We start from the raw sequence: 21,398 nt of genomic DNA on the forward strand, positions 1-21,398 counted from the left end.
AAATGGAGGGGAAAAGTTCTCACACTGATTCAATTAGAGCAGTAGATGTTGTAATATAGCTTCAAGGGATAACCGAAACTTTTGGAGAGTGCTTCCTTTTTTTTTTTTTTTTTCCTTTCCCTTTTTCTTTCCTTTGGCTGCTGCCACATGGAGCTCATTTCACATTTCAACTATAACGTGAGTGATACAGGAAAGCAGTTCTCACATTGTGTCAAATCCACTGGTGCCAGATCCACAGGCATCCTCCTTCAAGGTGCCTGGGAGCACAGCCGTGCTCAGGGTTTGCCTTTTCCACCCTGCTCCTGCAGCACCTGGACTCTTCAAGTGGATGAGTTTTATTTCTGACTGCCAGCCAGAAAATACTGAGTGACCACCAGAACACAGTCAATCTCAGTCAAGTCTCTGAAAAAAGCACAAAAGTTAAATCATGACAGGTGTTCTGTGCTACAGTGATGTGAGGCACGGGACAAAGGGAACTGCCCATGTCAACAGACATCCAGCCTAGCACCATGAGGGTGCACTGGGTTCATTTCTGCTCTGCTGATTTGCACTGGGGCGGCATCAGCCCTGCCAAGTTCTCCAGGAGCAGGGCACCCTTCAGTCTGGATGGCAGCAGTCTGCAAACATCACAGGAGTATTTTGTCTGGGGGCTCTCAGGAGCTGGGGCTGCTCCGTGTGCTGTGGTATTGCACAAACACCTCAGTCTTGCTTGAACAGTAAACAAATATAACCATAGCTGCAAAGATAAACCACAAAAAAAAAATTCCCACTCCTGGAATTCCCAATGCAAGGTGAGCACCTTCCTCTCAGAAACAGCCAGCTCCTCATCTTCCCACTGCACTGGCTCAAGCTGTGAGTGCTCAGTGAGTCCAAAATTCAGCTTTGTCAGCTCAGAAATTAAAATATTTGAGAAAAACAACCCTGGAAATCAAGGTTTGCTCTCTGAGGAGAGCTGCCCCAGCTCAGTCCTTACCACTCAAACTCTCATCCTGCCATCAGAGCTGGCACATTGACCCTGCAGCACTGAGCGGGGCTGTGGCTTCACCACGGGCAGGCTGGGCAGCCAGAGGGGGATTCATGTGCAGTCTGTATTTCTGTGCTGGCAGGGGATATCACAGCTCATCTTCCCTCTGTCTAGCTGCTGAGACACAAGGACAGGAGCCTTCATCTCAGCCCAGGGGCCGTGGGGATCCCTCACAGTTCCACACAATCCTTGCCCAGCCCCGTGCAGAACTGAAACAGGAGCTCCCAGAAGCACGGGGAATCCAGGGCTTCCTGCGAACTGCAGCATCACTTCACTGCTCCTCACGTTCTCTGGCATCCACCACGCTCGAGTTTCTTCAGCAAACCCCGCTTCTCTTAATGCTTTATAAATAGCTCATTTTCAAATAAAGGGCAATAGATGATCATATAAAGAATTTTATAATTCATGTAGGATCTAATAAATTGTGGACACCTTAAACTCATGATGTTGGGAACTACAGAACTTGGTGACTTTGTTGCATGAATTACAAACCACTGCTATAAGCTAGCAACAATCCTGTGTCTGTGCATTAACAGATGCAAGTAATGTATGGAAAGGGATATTTCCTTAGCCCATGCCCTGTTCTCTTTTTTCTCACTTCACATTTTGCAATCACAAATGACCCTTTGCTCAAGGTTAATGGACTACACAGTGACTTTTTTGGATGCCAGTAATATAAAATGAAGGTTTACTACCAAAAACGTCAGTAAGTGTGTACACACACATTTTCTGTATTTGCTAAGTCTCAGTTGCCAAAAAAGGATTGTATCCTGCATGTATATACAGGAAAATTTGGCTATGAAGATCACTTGACACCTTCTAGTTCTGCTAACCAAATGCTGCTTTCCACAACACTTTATTAAAATTTGTACGGGGCCACGCTCCAAAACGCAAGAACTCAGAACGATTTGTTACATGAAGGAAATTTTCCTTCAAGGAGAGATCGGTGGTTAAAAACATGGAACACCAGAGCAACGGTAAAAGCCTGCTGACAGGAACGAGGGCGAGAGAGGCAACAACCAAGGAGAATCCGCGAGGGGAAGGGAGCCGGCAAAAGCAGAAATGTGCAACGGCGCGTTTCTAGAGCAGGAATTCCCCGCGCAGCGAGACCGCGCGGAGAGCGAGCGCCGCGGGCCGGGAAACACCGCCCGCCCCCGGCTGGGCTGGGCTGGGCGGGCTCGGCCGCGGCGCTGGGACGGAGCGGAGCCCCGGGGAGGGACACGGAGCGGCTCCCGGCGGAGCGGGGCCGGCAGAGGGCAGCGCCGGGCCGGGATCGGCCTCAGCCACAGCACCGGGCCGGGCTCGGTCATAGCTCCGGACGGGGCTCGGTCACAGCTTCGAACCGGGCTCGGTCACAGCCACAGCGCCGGGCAGGGCTCGGTCACAGCTCCGTACAGGGCTCGGCCACGGCCACAGCTCCGGACAGGACTCGGCCACAGCCACAGAGCCGGGCTCGGCCTCAGCGCAGGACCGGGCTCAGTCACCGCTACAGCGCCGGGCAGGGCTCGGCCTCAGCGTCGGACAGGGCTCGGCCTCAGCCACAGCTCCGGGCTCGGCCTCAGCCATGGCTCCGGGCTCGGTCACAGCCACAGCTCAGAACAGGGCTCAGCCACAGCTCCGGGCTCGGCCTCAGCCACAGCTCCGGGCTCGGCCTCAGCCACAGCTCCGGGCTCGGCCTCAGCCACAGCTCCGGGCTCGGTCACAGCCACAGCTCAGAACAGGGCTCAGCCACAGCTCCGGGCTCGGCCTCAGCCACAGCTCCGGGCTCGGCCTCAGCTCCGGACCGGGCTCGGCCTCAGCCACAGCTCCGGGCTCGGCCCTGCCGCGGCCGCTGCCCCGCACCGGCCCATTGCAATGCTCAGGGCGTGCTCCTGCCTCAAAGCCCCAAACGTGTCATGTGCAACATCAGAAAGGCGCACTGGTGAACTCCCCGCCTCTAATGGGAAACACTTGAGAGTTCTACCAAATCTGTCACTTTTTAAATGAAAACATGAAAAAGGGCCGAGATAAAACAAAACAACAGGGGAAAAAAAAAAGTTGGAATCATGCGCTTTGATTCAGATACTGAAAAATTTTCCTCAAGGAATGGAAAAACTGATGGGGAGGGGAGGAAAGGCAAACCAAAATCTTCTGGTGCTTGCAGCAGCCGGAGCAGACATTCTTCCCTGTAATCCCCTCCCTCCCTTCTCCCTTCGGGAAGGGAACAAAAACCCCAAACCCTTCTGCGATGGCTCTTAGAGATTTTAGGACATTAAGATGTTTAAACAAGTGGTTCCCATTTCTGTTCCAAGGCAACTGGTGACTGTCCCAGACACCACTGGCTGCTCCGGGCTGAACTGAACTGTGGTTTATCAAAAGGGGCGAGCCTAGAGACTTCCAGAGTAAACTCGTTGATTTGGGGAAAAGAGTGAGTTAAGACGATTGTTCCCCGAGATTGGAACTACAATAGGCCGGGTAAGAGGCTGCCTTACAGGAGATATCATCACTGATGGGTATTTTAAAAAGCTATACAGCTAACTTTTAACATTTCCTCGTTGTTTTATTTTGTTTTTCGTTTGTTTGTTTGTTTGTTTGTGTTTGGTTTTGTTTGTGGGGTTTGAGGGATTTTTTTTTTTTTTCTGAAAACGTCCCTGTATATCGGAGCCTTCATAGGAAGCAGAAAAGCGACTTGTAAGGCTGGGACAGAGAGGCCGCCCCTTCCCATATCCCTGTCCCTGCCCTTGTCTCTGCCCTGGCTGCCCGGCAGGGAACACCCGACCCATGGCGGGATCTAATGGGGACATGGACTGAAGCGCCTCGGAGCCCCTCTCCCGCTGGTACGAGCGGGGATCCCAGGGCCGTTCCGGTCCCTGCTGCCCCTCTGGGGCTGCTCTGAAGGCAGGAGCGGCTGGCAGCAGCTCCGCGGCTCCAAAACCTCGGGAAGAACGCACAAGGCAGAACTGAGGCTGCCCAAACCTCAGGCTGCTGCATCCTGCATCCCCCAAAACCCTCCCGACCCGGGGAGAAGTTTCAGTAGCCCGGCAGCCAGCGGTGGTGAACATTTCTCGGGCTTTCGTTGTTTGGGCTCTGCGAGACGTTACCGGGGCCGCTTCTGACTCTGTGCTGCGGCTGCCAGCAGCTCCTCGGCGGGGCTGGATGGGGGATGGATGTGGGATGGATGTGGGGCTGGATGCGGGGCTGGATGCGGGGTTGGATGGGGTCTGGATGCGGGGTTGGATGTGGGGTTGGATGCGGAGCTGGATGCGGGACTGGATGAGGGCTGGATGGGGGTTGGATGCAGGGCTGGATGCAGGCTGGATGAAAGGTTGGATGGGGGTTGGATGCGGGGCTGGATGCAGGGCTGGATGCAGGCTGGATGAAAGGTTGGATGGGGGTTGGATGCGGGGCTGGAAACGGGGTTGGATGAGGGTTGGATGCAGGGTTGGATGCGGGGCTGGATGCGGGGCTGGATGCGGGGTTGGATGCGGGGCTGGATGCGGGACTGGATGAGGGCTGGATGGGGGTTGGATGCAGGGCTGGATGCAGGCTGGATGAAAGGTTGGATGGGGGTTGGATGCGGGGCTGGAAACGGGGCTGGATGGGGGTTGGATGCAGGGTTGGATGTGGGGCTGGATGCGGGGCTGGACGCGGGGTTGGATGCGGGGCTGGATGCGGGGCTGGATGCGGGGCTGGACGCGGGGTTGGATGCGGGGCTGGATGCGGGGCTGGATGCGGGGCTGGATGCAGGGCTGGATGCAGGCTGGATGAAAGGCTGGATGGGGGTTGGATGCAGGGCTGGAAACGGGGCTGAATGGGGGTTGGATGAGGGGATGGATGGGGGCTGGATTGAGGCTGGATGCGGGGTTGGATGGGGTCTGGATGAGGGGCTGGATGAGAGATTGGATGCGGGGCTGGATGCGGGGTTGGCTGCAGGGCTCTACACGAGGCAACCTTCGTGTCGCAAGAACCACTCGTACCCGAGCGCGGGGAGCAGTCAGGAGCCACGTACCAGATGCCTCAGACGTTGAAGCTGATAAGCACCAAGCGATATTGCCTCCAAAGCCAGGAGCAGAGGAAGCGCAGGTCAACATGTGCCTGATAGAATTTTTTTCTGAACATCTTGTTAAAAGCCACACCTGAAAAAAAAAAAAAAAAAAAAAAAGAGATCAGTAGCGACTGACTCTTTTTTGTTTCCTCCCCGTTTTGATAACTGAGAACATTATGCCTCGTGTTGTGCCCAGCTTCTCCCTGCACTTTATTGTTTGTTTGGGTTTTCGAGGAACAAAACGATAGTAACGAAAAGAACCAGTTATCGCTGGGCAGAAAACGGGGAAATGGGCGGCACATCTTAAACAACAGCTCAGTAACTCTTGTGTGCGGCGGGGCCGGCAGCGTGCCTCCAAACCCGCTCGAAGAAGTGGAGGCTACCCCGACAGTCCACAAACCACGAACCTTCTCTCCCTGGCCCATTTACTGAAGCCTCGCGGTTTTCCTTCCCCTGTCCCAGCCAAAAGCCAGATGCCCATCAGCTGTCAGTGACATGTCCCTCGAGGGCCAGCCCCTGCCCGCATTCACCCCGTGCTGCCGCATGTCATCGCAAATGGTCACTGTGAACGGCAAAAGTGAAATTCCGTCCCGTTATTTCGTGATTTCTCCGAATTTGTTATTTATGTAGGGTCGGAGGAAAGTTACTTTTGGAAAGAGAAAGAAATAAAACGAAAGTAGGCGAACAATTTATCTGCCAGCAAAACCGTAGGGTTTGCAGGGACCAGCTGGGAAGACGGGAGCTTTCGCCAGTGTCAGGAGCCACCTGTGTGCGCACACCCGCATGTGCCCTCAGGGAAAACCGAGTTTGGCACCTCCGGCACGGCACGGCACGGCAGGGCAGGGTGTCGCTCCTCCTGCCGTCATTTATAACGGGAAAAGGCCTTACACAGCTCGCAAACCCTCTCTGAAAGGCAGAGCAGGGACAGCCGGTGTTTCACTCTCAAATCGCACCTGATGAGATTTCTCAGGCTTTTTGCTCACTGAGCGACTTGAGGGAGAGCAGGGCTCTCCTTCCCTGCCCCTGCGCTCCTGATCTGCGCTGGTCGCTCCTGATCTGCGCTCCTCGCCTGCCTCTCTCTCTCCGGGACAGCGGGCGGGGTCCCGCGGGGCGCAGCCCTGCCCGGTGCCCGGTGCCGTGTGCCTGCGGAGGGAACAAGCGCGAGGTTTTGTCGAAAGCCGAATTCTTCTTAAGGAAACACGCAGCTGATTCTGAACGAATTCCCACCAGCCCAGCAAATCCTGCAGCTGCTTGTTTGGGCAATAAAAGCCCGTGTGGTTTCTAAACTCACGAAAGAAAAAGGAAAAAGATGTTAATCCAAGTAAACTATAAGTGAAAACTCATTGATTACCTCCGCCTTCCTGTCTCTGATTTGATTAATCATTTGCCATCATGCTTTCCGAGACACTTCTGTGTTGGTTTCCCTCTGCCTGAATCCTGTAAGACTTTTCCAGAAGGGCGGCTGTGATGTTGAGACCGACATACTGTAAACAACCACAAGAAGCAGAGCGAATGTTTTCAATACAGCTCGAGGACTAAAATAAACTCATCGGATTAGGCCAGCCCGAGCGATTGTTTTGGTGAACGCTTCCCAGACCCGCTGCTGAGCACATCCCCGAGGGCTACCTGGGGCGGGCGGCTGTGCCAGGAGGAGCCCCCTGCCCTGCCCCTGTGCTGGGGGCAGATGGTACAGTGCCCCAGAGCAGAGATGTGTCACAGAGCCAGGGCGGAGATGCTCCGCACACCCAGGGATGGGCTTCTGGTGGATGGAGAAGCCGCAGGGGAACCGCAGAGCCGGGAATTCTGTCTGAGTCCCTTCTCCACCCGCCGCGGTGAGCCCAGGGCTGCCAGCGCCGCTCCGGGGCTCAACACTGCGCTCTGCAGCGCTTCTCGGGGCTCTCCAGCCCGGCTATCCCGGCCCTGCCCGAGCCCGCTACAGCGTCGAGCTTTGTAGCCCTCGCAATAATTTTTTCCCTGTCTGGGGTTGACCAAAGCACCAGTCCGCCCGCACGGAGCTGATCCCCCGCGTTTGAGGCTGGCCGGCCCCTCCTGCGAGCGGGCAGGAGCGGAGCCCCAGGGCGGGGAACGGGGGTCGCCGGTGGCCGCCCGCCCCTCCGAGCCGCCCTCCGGCCGCACAGGCCGGCCCGGGCCCGCCGGACCTCACCGCGCTCCCGAGCGTCACACAAGCAGAGCAGAGATTTTTTAAGTAACAAATGTACTTTTTTATTTTTGAAGCAAAAATATCGTTTTCGGCTTAACAATGGCCGGATCTCGCTGAATGAAGCCTTTGCATATTTTCCTGTTTTAATTGGTTGTATAATAAACAGTCCTGACCCCGCACTCTCTTTTCAATGAGTTCAGGGTGAAACGCAGACCATGGGACTGGAAATGACTTTTTCACCACTTAAAACACTGACAAGAATACCAGGAATCAGGCGGTACTAAACAGCCGCTCCGGCCGGGGCGGGAGGGAGGGCGCAAGGTAAGAGCAGTGTGTGTGTCTCTTCACGGAGCCGGCTCTGCCCTGCCCTGCCCGCAGCCACCGCCCCCTGCCCGGTCCCGGTCCGGTACGACAAGAGGAGCCGGGACGGAACCCACGGGGTCCCTCATTCAGCATCTCGCTGTCCCCGCGCTCCCGCCGGCCCGCAGGCAGAGGGCAGCCGTGCCGTGCCGTGCCGTGCCGTGCCGCCGGGGAGCGCTCCCTGCGCCCAGGGCTCTGCCACCCTCCGAGCCCGGCCAGGGCTTCAAAGGACCTTTGCGGCCTGCGCAAAGGACCGGAGGGGACGAGAAAGCTGCGGTGACAAAACATCCCCCGGCGCTGGCACTGCCCCGAGGGCTGCAGCAGCACAGGGGCGCTGGGAGTCCGCTCTGCCTCGGGGATCAAACTCTGTCCTTCCCCGACAGAGGCAGGCTCCTTCCACGTCCGCTCCGGGCAGGGAGAAAACACCCCTCGCTATTCTGCTTTCATCTCTCGCCAGCGTTGCATAAAGCCGGGGCCGCTCCGAAAGGGCAGCGGCGGCTCAGCAGCCCTGAGCCCCCCTTCCCTTCCCCGGCTCTGGCCCCCGCAGCAGTCCCGGGATCGGAGGAGGCTCTGCGCCAAGGTGCTGTCCCGGGGAGCGCGTCCCGCTCCGCGCGCATTCCTCCTGCCGTCATTTATATAACGGGGAAAGACCTTACACAACGCGCAAAGACCGCGCTTGCCAAGAGTGCGGTGCTCGGCCGCTCGATTTTGTGAGGGACCCACGGGGCTGGGGCAGGTGGGAGCCGCGGGAGGAGGTGGCGAGGGAGCGCTGAGCCACCGCGGGCACCTTTCTGTCCTGTGCTGGTGTTCGTGCCCACGGAGCTGCCTGCGGAGGGGTCTGCACCGCTCCTGCTCCCGTTCCCGCTCAGCCCCTGCCGTCCCGAGTGCCGCTGTCCGGGACACTCGGTCCCTGCACATCCCCCGGGCTGCCCAGCGGGGAGGCACAGCTCCTCCGGGACACTCGGGCCCGGTGCCTGGCTGCTCGGTAGCGGTTCCCCAGGGGCCGTGCCCGCTGCCAAGGCAAGCACCAGCACGCCGGGAGATGATGGGCACCCCCTCCCCAGGCCGGTGGCATGCACGGGAGGCCCGGCCGTCCCCGGCAGTGGCAGAGGCCGGGCTGAGCCCGGCAGGACCAGCCTTGCCTCGGGCCGCCATCCGACAGCGCCCGGCGAGAGCAGCCAGCCACGGCTCTCCCCGCGATTTCCCTGCGAGTTTACTTCCAGTGCAGTCTCTGTAAAATACAAAAAACCGTCGTAAAAACATCCTAAAGGCGCGGCGGCCACTGCCGCCCGGGAACGGCGCGGGGAGAACGAGCAGAGCCCCGGTTCGGCACAGGGAGCTCGGGCCGAGGGAGAGCAGAACACGGCCGGGCACAGGGAGCTCAGACAAGCCCCTGGCCTGGCAGGAGAGCGGCCGCACGGCCCTGCCTGCTCCCTTCTCTCCCGAACGCGCGGCTCCCTGCCTCTCTCTATGGGCTCAATCGGCCGCTGGTCAAGCACAGCGGGACCTGGGTGGGCACCACCTATTCCAGGAACTGGAACAGCCTCAGGGGCCGCACATCCCTGCCCGGTCCCGGCCTGCCGCCTCCTCTCCCTGCACCTGGCACGGTCAGCTGTCCCTTCACTCCAAGCTGGCGAGCCCCAGCCGTTCCCGGGGTGTGCCAGCGGTGCTTCAGCCTTTGCTTCAGGCCGAACGCCGGCACAGCCCAGGACGGAGCCCAGGGAGGGCCGGTGGGCCTGTGCGGGCGTCCGGGGAGCTGCTCCCACCCTCCCTTCGCCCCGTGGCCCTTTTGGCCTCAACATACGCCTGAGGAAAGCAGCGGTATAGGCAGTACCTATCTAGTAAGGAACAAGCAGCCAAGGCCCTGAGCCCTCCGGTGCAAAGCTGCGATCCCCGGTGCGCTCGCAGCGGCGTGAGTCCCGGCCGCGTCCCGTGTGCGCCGGCATTCCCGCTTCGGCCTTGGGCCTGGCGTTACAGCGGCGTTCGTGCGGAGGCCAGGCTCTCTCCGTGCTTCCCGGTACCACACGGCCGCCCCGCCGTGACCCCGCTTTCCGCACCCCTTGTGCCTCTCTGCCCGCCCGGCGCGGAGCCCCTCGGCCGCATCAACGCTCGCAGCGCCCTCCCCGCCTGCGGAGCGGGGCCAGGGGGCACCGCAGGGCTCCGGGATGGCCGGGCGGGTTCCTCAGAGCCCCTGTGCCCTGGCCGTGCCCGCCGAGCGGCAGAGAGGCCGCCAGTCCCCGCGTCTCGCACTGCCTTGTGCGGCCGGGCTGCAGGCTGCCGCTTCCCGCCGTGCGGGCCAGCAGGCCCTGCCTGCAGAAAGGGAGAGCGTCAGGCAGCCGGGCAAGGGCGAGTGCCAGGCCCCTGGCTGCGGAATGCTTGGCCCCGTTATTACCGGCTTCACCCCGGCAGCGCTGGTTTGAGCAGCGAGATGCCCGCGGGGCCCGTGAGGCGAACAGCGCAGCCCGTGAGGCGAACAGCGCAGCCCGCGAGGCGGAGAGCGCGTCCCCGCCGCTGCCGCGGCACCGCAGGCCTGGCCAGGCCGGGGGCTGAGCGGGACCAGCTGCGAGCCAGGCCCGCACCAAGCGGGGCCGCCCCGCCAGCCCCATCCTGTGCTGAGCCCCGGGCCCGGCCAGGGCCCTGCCGGCGGGGACGGGCAGGGTTAGAAGCGAGGCCCACGGGCCCGGCGAGGAAAGAGAGAGGCTCCGCATGGGGCTCGGGCCCCGTCGCAGCGCGGCCGGGCCGGGCTTGGGGCGGCACGGGACCGTTCTTTTCCTTCCAGGGCCACGGCTCCGAGCACGCCAGGAAGACATGAAAGCGAAGCAGCGTCGGGCACAGCCCCAGGCACAAGCCCGAGGCCTCCGCCGCCCCGGGCCGGGCACACGGGCGAGGTGCCGGCGGCTGCCCGGAGCGGAGGCGCCGCACACCGCGGAACCAACGCAACTCTCTCCGCACCTTTTCGGCCGCCGCCGAGACAGCCCCGGGGCTTGGCGGAGATGATGGAGCGCCCAGCACAGTCCCGCAGCCGAGCTGCGCTGCACGGAGAGCGGTGCCCGCCGCCCGCAGCGGCCCCGGCACACAGCGCCCGCCCCGCTCCCCGCTGCCGCTTCCCGATCCCGAGCGCGGAGGAGCGAGTGAAATAAAACGATATGGAAAGAAGGAAAGGCATTTTATTGGAGACTTTACAATGCTAGAAAGTACAATGAAAGTGCTAGTTCATTCTAGAAAAGTTGGTCCCAAAATGGTAGTATGCCACAGCATCTATCGGTTTACACAAACATTTACAAAATCGCTATGAACTGGCCCCTGTTTTAAAATCGCTATTTTTTTTTTCGACATTAATCTATGTAAAATTGAAGGATCAAAACCTTTTAAGAAAAAGAGTAAGCATTCAAAAGCAGAACCTACCGGGAAATCCATTTTGGGCCAGGTTTGGGGGCAAAAAGAACTGAAGATAGTTTAAACTTTCATTATTAATAATAATATGCACACGGAAAAATATCCCAATTTACAGGAAAGCGTCTCTTTTTTTTTTTATAACATCAAAATATTTTTTTAGACCTGTATAAAATTACTTTTAAGACCTCAGAGGACATTGTCTCCTTTAAAAAATATATTTACCGCTGCCGAAACGTTTGACGAGTGACCCTGGCGCGTTTTGTTTGTTGGTTTCTATTAACCAGCAATATCGCACGTCTGCTGTTACAGCAGTCCCCACGTTAAGTACTATTTGAACGAAAAGCCACAGCTCGGAAGAAGCGCAGTGCTTTGCAGAGCGAGGAAGAAGACAGAGGGGATGAAGAAGAGGACGAGCACCGCGGGCACACCATGGTGTGTCTAGGCCCCGCCAGCCCCGCACCGCACGCGTGAAAATGCCTCCGCTATTTACAAACTCCGCTTTACTCTCCCCATGGCCGTGGCCGAAAAGATTCCGGCCGAATTACAAAATAATTTTGAGGGCTGAACAACCAATTTTTAATTAGATGCTCCCCCCGTCCTCCCATCAAAAAAACCCAAAACCAAACCAAACCAAAACAAAACCCCGACAAACCCCAACAAAACAAAACCAAAGCAAACAAACCCAAACAAAAAAACCCCAACAACTCACAAACACACACACGGAGCAGAGAAACTCCCGGTGAATCCCCGCTCGCCCGGAGAGGCGGCCCGGCCGCCGCTGCCCCGCGGGGATCCCCACACTTACACTGCTTTCTTCTCATGGAGGGACGCTCCTACACTGACACTACGCGCGGGGCAAAGCCGCTATTTCCCCGCCGCGGGGGTTTGGGCACACAGAGAGAGGGAAGTCCGTGACTAGAGACGAGGAGGAGAGACGCGGAGCGCGGGGGAACGCGGCGGGGTAGCGGCGGGGTAGCAGCGGGGCAGTGGGGCCGGTGCATTGCTGTGGCGGCGCTGGCCGGAGCCTCCCTAGATGTCTATGCGGGAGTGCAGGGCGCTGTGTTTGCTGTCGTGCTCCCAGTAAGAACAGTGCATCATGGACAGCTCGGCGGGCTGGCGGGCGCAGGCAAACTGGAGGCCGGCTCCGTTTGCCGCCGGGGCCGAGGGCGGCGCGGGGCTGGCCGGGCTGAGCTGCTGGGGGTGGTGGGCGTGCGGGTGGTGGTGGTGGCCCACGCCGTTGTAGGAGTTCACCATGCTGGGCAGCGCCATGCTCTGCACCCGCGAGTAGGGGCTGTAGGACGCCGGGCCCGAGAGTCCTTTCACATTGACGGGGCTGACGTTCCCACCAGACATCTGGCAGGACGTGTAGGGCATGGGCGCGGGGGGCTGCGCCAGCGGCCACGAGTTGTTCATGAAGGTGGACTGCAAGTACTTGGGCGGGGACAGGTAGCCGTAGCTGTCGGGGCCGAAGAGGGTCTTGCCCGGCTGGAAGTGGGTCGGAGGCGGCCGGAAAGGCCGTTTCATCCTTCGTCTTCTGCGGTAGTTGCCCTTCTCGAACATATCCTCGCAGGCGGGGTCCAGGGTCCAGTAGTTGCCCTTGCGCTCGCCGCCGCCCTCCCGGGGCACCTTGATGAAGCACTCGTTGAGGCTGAGGTTGTGGCGGATGCTGTTCTGCCAGCCTTTCTTGTTCTTCTCGTAGAAAGGGAACTTGCTGATGATGTACTGGTAGATCCCAGACAGCGTAAGCCTCTTCTCCGCGCTCTCCCGAATGGCCATGGCGATCAGGGCCACGTAGGAATAGGGGGGCTTCTGCGAGGGGTCCGGCTTCTCGGGGCCCTTTTCCGCGCTCAGCTCCTCCTTGCCCCGATCCGGCTCCTTGCTGCCGCCGGTGTCGTGAGCCAGCAGCGCCACCGCGTCCTCCTCGCCGTCCGGGTAGTTGCTCATCATGGTGCCCCGCGCCCGGGGCGCCCGGCGCGGTGCGGAGCGCTGCCCGCTGCCCGGAGCCCGCTGCCGGCGGCCGTCCCGCTCCGCGCTCGCCGCGACGGGGCCGAAGCCGAAGTCGAAGCCGGGACCCCGCCGGAGATCGGGAGGCGCCTCTCGCGGCGCCGCTGGTCCGTGCAGCGCGGCGGCGGCGGCGGCGGCGTCCCTGCCCCCGCGGGCTCCGCTCCCCTCTGCCGCGGCGGCCGGGCTCTTTTCTGATTTGTATGGGCCCGGCGGAGTTCCGCTTTCGTCAGGAGCCCGCTCCCCTATCGCCGCCGAGCCGCTGGGCACGGCCGAGTTCACCCCGCAGTCACGGCGCCGCGCTCAGCCCCGCGCACACGCGGCCCGACGTGGCCCCGCGGAGCGGCGCGGAGCCGCCGGGGGCGGGGGGAGGCGGGGCGCGGCGTCCGGGGGGCGCTGGGCGAGCCCCCGCCGCCCACCCCGGAGCCCGCCGGTGCCGCGGCGCTGCGCTCCCCTCCCGCCCGGCGCGGGGTCGCGCTGGAGGCGGTGGGTGCGAAGGGGTGTGCCCGCGGCGCTCGCCCTGCCACGGCGGCTTGTCACGCTTCCAGCCGCACACGCGGTCGCGTTTATATGTCTTGGCCGCGGGCCCCGCCAACCGATCGCGCCCGGGGAGCGCAAGGAGGCTGCTGCCGCTCCCTGCAAGTCGATTCTTGCAGCTCTTATTTGCGGCAGGCAGAAAGCATAAGGTGTCGGGTCGCCCCTTCTCCCTCCCCGCAGAGCACACGCAGAGCCCCAGCGCGGCTGCGGGGCTGACAGGCGCCTCGAGGGCCGGGGCAGGGTGGCCAGACAGGGGATGACACACTGGGCAGCTTTCCTGCTCCTTCCCCTGGAGGGCTTCGGCTTATTTCACACGGTTCCTGAAGCAGCGTATGTGGCACCCACATTCCCCTCTCCTTCCCTTTTCCTGCCTTCGGGCAGAGCCTCCCCGAGCAGCAGACAGGCAGTGTCAGCTGGCCCGAGCACAAGAGATGTCGCGCTGTGACAAACCAGTGCCCCGGGGCACAGCAAAGGACATTTCACACTGGTTTCTAACGGGCTCTGCAGTCGTGTCCCGGGAGCGGGGCAGACCCCGTTCGGTTCCCGAGCCTTTCCAGCAGACAAGGCACCGCCGGCAGCCTCTGGAGCCGGGCCGGGCTCCGCGGGGCCGGCACCACCGGGGCGCTGCAGCAGCGAGCCCGCCGGACCCGGCATCACCGCCCGAGCTCAAACACAACTCTCTGCCCAAAGCGGCACTGGCAGCAGCCGCACGCTCACCTCGGAGCCCGCAGCTCTGCCCGCCGGCAGCTCATGGCCCTCAGGCTCGCTCCTGCCTTCCTTGCACGCGAACCGCCTCTCACGATGTGCCCTGACCCGATGATTTTAGGCGCGACATCAATTTTCGTAACCAAGCGTGAGCCCGAGGGGTGGCAGCTCCCGAATGTCCGTGCCGGCGCAACCGGCCTCTGCCGTCGGGGCGCCCAGGGCGTCGGTGGCCCGTGAGCGGATTTCTAGTTCCTCTACCCGACCCGGGACAGACTAATTGCGGGTAAAGGCAGTGGAAGACGTAGAAACGTATTTTAACCGAGATATAAATTAGCTCTTCGAAGAACTATTAGATTTATATACATGCATATATATATATATCAAATTATATATTTCGATATGTCTCAGTTAGAACACGTTTCTGCATCTTCGCCTAGAGCCATATAACCAATCCAATACGGAGGAACGTATGGCCCAAAAGCCGGGCTGCGTGATTTCGGTCACAGAAAGGAGGCAAAGCCGGGCTGTGTGATTTCGGTCACAGAAAGGAGGCAAAGCCGGGCTGTGTGATTTCGGTCACAGAAAGGAGGCCCGTCTATTTCCGCACCCAGGCACGGAGCAGCGCACACCGGCCCCGGGTTCTCTCCTAATGCCCACAAACGAAAGGGCGAAGGGACGAGGCCCGCAGGAGAGACCCTCTCCAGGGCTCCCCTCCCCGGGCAGCTCGCGGCGGCTCCCCGGCAGCGCAGCAGCCGGAGCCAGCTGTGCCCCGCCGTCGGGGCCGGGACTGCTGGGGTTCCCCAGGGCCGGGCGAGCTCCTTTTTGCGGCCACCCAAGCTGCTCCCGGCGCTCCCCCTCGCAGCATTTCCGCGGCCAGGGCCGGTGCAGGTGTAGCAGCGCTGCCGCGTGTGTCATCACCTCGGCCAAATGGCACATTCCTCCCTTCTCACTCCTGAGCCCGGCGCGCAGCTCCTTGGCAGGGCTCGCTCGCTCGCTCGCAAAGGGCGTTTGACATCCGAGGGGCTTGTTTGGGTTTTTTTGACAGCCCCATCAAGGGGGATTTCGGATGAACACCAGGGCAGAAGCTGAGCCCAGCGCTGGGAGCGGCGGTCGGGCCGAGCAGCAAAGGTGAGCGCGCAGCCCCGTGTGCGGCTACTTGAACGCTTGACACAAGGGCAAGCAGGGGCTGTCGGGCTCTCCCCTCTCCCGTCTCTTAATTAAGCCCTTTTTGGGACACGAAACAACTACCTGAAAACGCAGGAACACGCCCCTGGCAGCCGAACACTGTAGCTGCGGTTAAGCGGAGAGCTGCGGGCTTATCGGCACCCGCAGAAAAGCCGCAGCGAGGGGAATGCAATAACGGGGACGGGCAGCGAGGAGGGGAGCGCGGAGAGCCCTTTCGGGACAAGGAGCGGGGAGCCGGGCACGGCCCGGGGGAGCGCCCGGTCCGCCGGTGCCCCCGGGAGAGGCCGCGCCCCGCCCGGGGCCGGGCAGCGGACGGACAAACCGGGACACGGCGGGACAGAAGGAGCCGCAGAGCCGCTCCGGGGCCGGGCAGCGGACGGACAAACCGGGACACGGCGGGACAGAAGGAGCCGGCGGAGCCGGTCCCGGGCCTCTCGCCGGGGTAGGGGATACAGGAGGGGAATTAGCAGTGGAGGGGGCTCACGGCGCTGTACCCTTATCCCGGCCCGCTGCGGCGGGGAAGGGGCTCTCGCTTTCTGCACACGGGGGCAGAAGAGCCCCGGACACTGCCCGGCCCCGGTGCAGGGAAGCGGGAGGGAGCCGGGCAGAGCGGGGCTCGATCCCGGCCGCGCAACCCCGCTGAGCGAGGCGAGCCGAGAGATGCTGCAAACCGAGGCTTCGCCGCTACCGAGCCGGAGCTGTTCGGGTTCCCCTTCCCGAACCGAGCACGGGAGCTCCGCCGAGGCCCCGGCGCGGTTTCCCCGGTGCGCAGCGCTGAGCGCGTTCGCGGTGGGAGCGCCGAGCGGAGCGGGCATGGCGAGCGGCGGGCTCTGCCGCGGGGACACGGGACACGGTGCCACCCCCGCGTCTGGCCCGGCAGCCCGGACGAGCATTCCCACGAAAGCCGTGCCTTCAGCCGAAGCGCTGATAATACTCGAGTAGTTTGGGTTTTCTTTTCTACTCACCCTCTGCAGGCAGCAGAAGCTGGAAAATCCGGGGTCGGTTTGTTTGAAAATGCGGCAGCCTTCCTCTCCCTAAGTTGTTTTGATTTTTTTAAAACTTTTCTCTTGGCGAGAAAACGGAGCGCCGGTCCGACCCTGGCTCGGAGAGTCCCGCTCCCGTTCGGCCAGCACAATCCGCCTGCAGGCACCGGGGCAGGGCTCTCCCTCCCGCACCGAGACCCGAACGGGGACAGGCGGCACAGCCCCGGTGTCAGCCCTGCCTGCGGCTCTTGCTCCGTTCTGCTGCCCTGTGGCCGTCCCGACATTACCCGCACTCACTGGGTTCACGGAGCAGCCACACGGACACGGGTGTAAATGCGGCCCCGGGCGCGCCTTGTTCCGAGTCCCGTTTCCCCGCGGCGCTCTCGGTCCCCGCTCCGTCCCCCCAGCCGTTCCCCTTCCCTCGGCACACCCCGCAAAGTCACCATGCTGCCCTTTCAAGTATTCCTACTTTATTCCTTTCTTTTTCTTTTTCTTTTCTTTTTTAAAAATTATTATTTTAAATATTGTTTTCCCAGGTACTACCGGTTTTTAAGATCGCGGAGTATTTTTCCACATAACAAACCCAGAAAAAGCAGGCTCGGTGTTAAACGCGGCGTGCGCGGCTCTGTCTCGCACGACGGCGCTCATGAGAGTTAACGAAATGTACTGCGGGAAATAAAATATTCTGGCCTCAGTGAAAATTCAGCCGATCCGCTCTGTGAAAAGGCTGGGACGGGGCCGTTTTCCCCGTTTTCCCGCGGTACCGAGCGCAGGGGGAGCGGAGGTGCCCCGGGCGCGGCTGCTCCAGGCCGGGCCGGCCCCGCTTCCCTTCCAAAACCCGCTCGCAAAACCCTTTCTCAATGACGCCTAGAGGCAGGGCTCGAACCTGGAGGTGCTTTTGTCGGCAGGAATAAAACCTTTGTAACTTCAGCGTAGCTATTATGTGAGACGAGACTGCGTGCGTGCCTTTAGACCCTAAACGCTGCCTTGGAAAAGCTCGCATTATCAAAATTTCACCTCTCACTTGGCCTGCAAATCACCTCACTCACCACAAACACACAATCCCACTTTGCCGTCTGTTCAGGATTCCCGGCAGCACAGTCCCGAACATTTCATAAACGCTCTTTAATTACATTACTCAGAGTGTGACGCCAGAAGAAGGAAATATTCACCTGGAAAGTGTCTTCTTCTGCATGAATGAGTCTCATTGTCAAAACCTTGAGCCTATATGTTTTGCAGTGGAGAATTTAGTTTCTCATTTATACCGTACAGCTGAAAATTTTGGTAGCTTCAGGCTTGTTTTTACAAGCTCCCAGCTGTACAAAGATTTCTGTTTTTACAGGAAAAACTAAGCAATCCGTAGACCATGATGGCTGTACATCCAAAATGTGAGCTTCATGAGGAACAGAGCAACTTTATTATGATCTGGACTGAAATCACATTGAATAAAAGTCCATCTAACAGAGCCCGAGGGGAAGAGTCACAAACGGGCTCAATTCTCTACCGAATCCAATGGGTGTGAAAGGTTTTAGGATCCGGAGAGTAGATTTCCCCGTTCTGCTGATACTCTGAGGATATTTTCATGATCACATTTAGTTTTGAGCCTATTCCTGTTGCCTCAGTATCAAAGAAATCTATCTCACAAGAAAAGACCAGCCCTTTCCCCTTATCTATTCCTGCTTCCCATCTCTCCTTCTGTAGCCTGAGCCCGACTCTTCACTCCAGCATATTTGTTTATGCTTAGAGAACAGACCAAGAGGAAAACAACCTCCGTATTTCACCCCAGCATTTGGTAGTTCCTTTCTTTCATGTGAAAGCAGAGCCTGATCCAGGGAAGGTTCTTGAATTCACACAACCGGTTACATGATGAAATGCAAACAGTTTCTTGTGGTATTAAATGGCAGCCCGCAGCAGAGTTCAGGTTGGCTGTTATGGATTCACCGGGCAGGGCTCTGCAGGATAATCCTGTGTTGCTGCCATCCTGCAGCTCGTGGCCTACAGCAACGCTGCCGAATGCTGCAAATAAAAACAAACAAGGCAGCCTCTGCTTTTTACACAGAGCAGAAATGATGGCTTTTTTAGGAAGCTCGAAGCAAAGATCGTTTGTTTCAGTCTGACAGCCTCAAAAGCAAGCTGCTCTTTCTAGCACTTCGAAATTGATGCTTATTTTTTCTGCAAAGCATGGGAAGGGGGAAATAAAAAGAGGGATAAAAAAACCCAAACCATACAAGTCCACTCATGTCCAGATCACCCCGAAGTTGTAAATTAATAGCATTGTAAAACAAAATTAGAGCCAAAGCAGGAGTCTCCCGTTGTTTCTGCAGAGATACATGGCTTAACAGATCATTTTTAGGTAACAAAAAATTCTGGGTGCTTGTCTAGAACATTTGAAAATTGCTTTGTTAAATATTGAAGCCAGGAAAATTATACAAACTTCAGATTTTTTGAAAAAAAAAAGAGAATTCAAGAAAAATTCTTCCAACCAATGTACGGACATCAATGAAAATTTGTTTTCTATTACTTTTTTCCAAAATGTGTGTCCCAAACCGTATGCATGATGAATTTCTATAATGTCTTAAATTATATAATCACCCAAGCCTGTTTTCTTAAAGGGTTTGTTACTACATTGAAGCAACAAGGTTTGAAAAGCTCGTTCAGGGTAGAAGCTGAAATTGAGGAGACAGAGATGCAGGGATGCAGTGTAACGATGGAAGTGGATTGTTAGTGATGGGGAGGAGGGCAATGCCTCACCTGACACAGGCAAGGAGCAGCTTGGAGCCTGCACCTCAGCCTTGGGGCTGGAAACTGCACCTCAGCCTTGGGGCTGGAGGCAGCTCTGGCCCTGGGAGTGCTGGCTCAATTCTGGGAGCCCTTTGCTGTGGGAGCTTTTGGGGATGCTCCTGCTCAGCCCCAGTCCCAGGGCAGAGCTGGGGACAGGCTGGGACACGTCTGCAGCTCTGCAGCTTTCAGTCTGAGCCAGCAGCCCGTGCTGACTCACCCCGACCTCTGAATTCGGGCAGCGGCTGTGCGCTGAGAATTCCAGTTCTGTCTTTAGCAGCTCCTTGAGAATTTGTGCCAGGCATGGCCAGGGCTTTCTGTCCACTCTCTGCAGGCTCCTGCCCTGGGAGAAAGCAGCCAGACTCAGCCAGGTGCTGTAAAATCCACGTGCGCACCCAGACTTTGCCATCTACACCAGGACCACGTAAGTCATGCTCCTCTTCCATCTCTGGGCAACGCAGGAAGAGTTGAACTTGGTTAAAGCTAAGTAGTCGTGTCCCAGGGTCTTCCAGAACTTGTATCAGCCAGGAACAGGGTGCTTTTGTTTTAAATAGTCAGTCCACATTTGGAATGTGTGTATATATTACCCACCTAAAGGATTTGTGAATAACTCTCTGTACACACGAGCTTCTCCCCATCTGCTGGCTGAGCAGCAGCCCCGGCTGCAGCACCCAGGGAATGCCCTGGCACATCCAGAGGGCAGAGGGGGTGAGGAAGGGCTGCTGCACCCTTCCAAGAGCACCTTCCACCCTTTGGAAACCTGTAGGGTTCAGGAGGAGCCTGCATCTGTAAAGCCTTTCTTTTTCTCAAGCTTCCCAGTCAGAGTGGTGCACAAACTATTCCCTCCTAACTCCTGCTGTGCCTCTCCCAATGCCTGCTGCACTTTAAAACAATTAGAAGTTTGTTTCTTTTTCAATGTAACTACTGTGCTTCTGCAAAGATTGCAAAATAAATAACCAGGTTTGATCTGACAACAAATCTGTTGGATCAAACCACATGCCATCTCTAGGTTAAAAGTGATGTGATGGAAGTTATTCTCTTCTTTCTGGAGGAAAAGAGCTAAGCCTTAGCCAAAGCCAGCTTCAGATGACACATTTAACAAACATGACAGTCTCCCCCAAAACCTGAATGAAGCACAAACTCCCTGGAGTGCCAGTGGAGGGTGGATCTGATCCTCAGACACCTCTTAGGTCCCTGCATTGTCCCAGCCAACCAGTGGGCTTGGAAGCACACTGTGAGCCCAAAGGACTTGATTTCCCTTCATGGCAAAAACTGAAACTTTGAAGAAGCTTTCAGTTTAAGTGTGGCCACCTAAATCCTTGCTGATTTTTTGTCTGTGCACTCACCTCGAGGTCTTTTAGTTTATCTCTATCTTGTTCTGACCTTCTAAGTATGCAAACCTGAACTGGGAATGCACCAAACGTGGAATTTGCATGACATTTCCAGTTTGTCCCGCCTTTGACCTGGCCAGAAACAGCAGATCAGAGCTGCTTGCAGCTTTCCAGCATTTCTCCTCTTGGTCACAACTGAGAGCAAGGAAATGAAGAGCAGACCGAACAAAAAAAATTAACCAAACTTTCTTAGACTCTCAGAAGGGACTTGGTTCAAATCCAGTTGAAATGTAGATGAAAGTTCAGCCTGCTCATTTCATTACAGTTTGTTTACTTGCATATAATTTAATTTCAATTTGTTTTCCTTTTTTCATCCAGTTTGTAGCTATCCCTTGCAACAAATAAAAGAGACACCCATTATGAGAATAGCTCTCAGGAGAAGTTAAGCCCTGCATCAGTCTTCATCTGCCTGGTGCCACAGGTGCTTCATACAAAGCATGAAAGAACATTATTTCCACAGAAAAGCATGTGCCACATGGCTGAATATTGCATTGAGCCAGTTCTGTTTGATGAATTCATGTGGGGCTGAGCTCTGGCACTGAATGCATGTTAAAGTCTCCAGCAGGTATTTGGAATAACTGTTCAAAAAATTAAAATGTATTATTCCGCTGTGTTTCATTTTTAATGGGCAGGGTGCAACAGTTGGATGTTTTAAAACTCTGATTTTAGCTGACTTCAATCCATGGCAGTGGAAATGAAGGGGTTTGGCTGTTTCTTTTGCCTTGAGGGATGTGTCAGCTTTTAGTGTGTCCTGCACCATCCAGAGAGAGCTCTGGGGATGTGCCAGGGGTCAGTGCATGGCTCACACTGCAGAGGGGAGAGCTGGGCTCAGCTTCACCTGAAAAATTATTGA

The 21,398-nt window shown here is 58.0% G+C and overlaps 1 protein-coding gene across 1 annotated transcript; it reads right to left on the reverse strand.

Annotated features, from left to right (window-relative positions):
- Positions 1–11,940: 11,940 nt before the first annotated feature.
- FOXL2 (forkhead box L2) lies at positions 11,941–12,912 on the reverse strand. The gene has a single exon (XM_054283028.1). It carries the CDS (start codon positions 12,910–12,912, stop codon positions 11,995–11,997), a length of 918 nt encoding a protein of 305 aa, XP_054139003.1. The 3' UTR covers positions 11,941–11,994.
- Between the last annotated feature and the right edge of the window lie 8,486 nt (positions 12,913–21,398).

This window comes from Melozone crissalis, unplaced genomic scaffold (genome assembly GCF_028551555.1).
Source record: "Melozone crissalis strain CALT ecotype California unplaced genomic scaffold, PUWL_Pcris_2 ptg000034l_1, whole genome shotgun sequence".
Taxonomy (NCBI): domain Eukaryota; kingdom Metazoa; phylum Chordata; class Aves; order Passeriformes; family Passerellidae; genus Melozone; species Melozone crissalis.

What these genes read in the sequence shown, in the direction of transcription:
- FOXL2 (XM_054283028.1), bottom strand. Translation starts at nt 12,912, where the DNA reads ATGATGAGCAACTACCCGGACGGCGAGGAGGACGCGGTGGCGCTGCTG.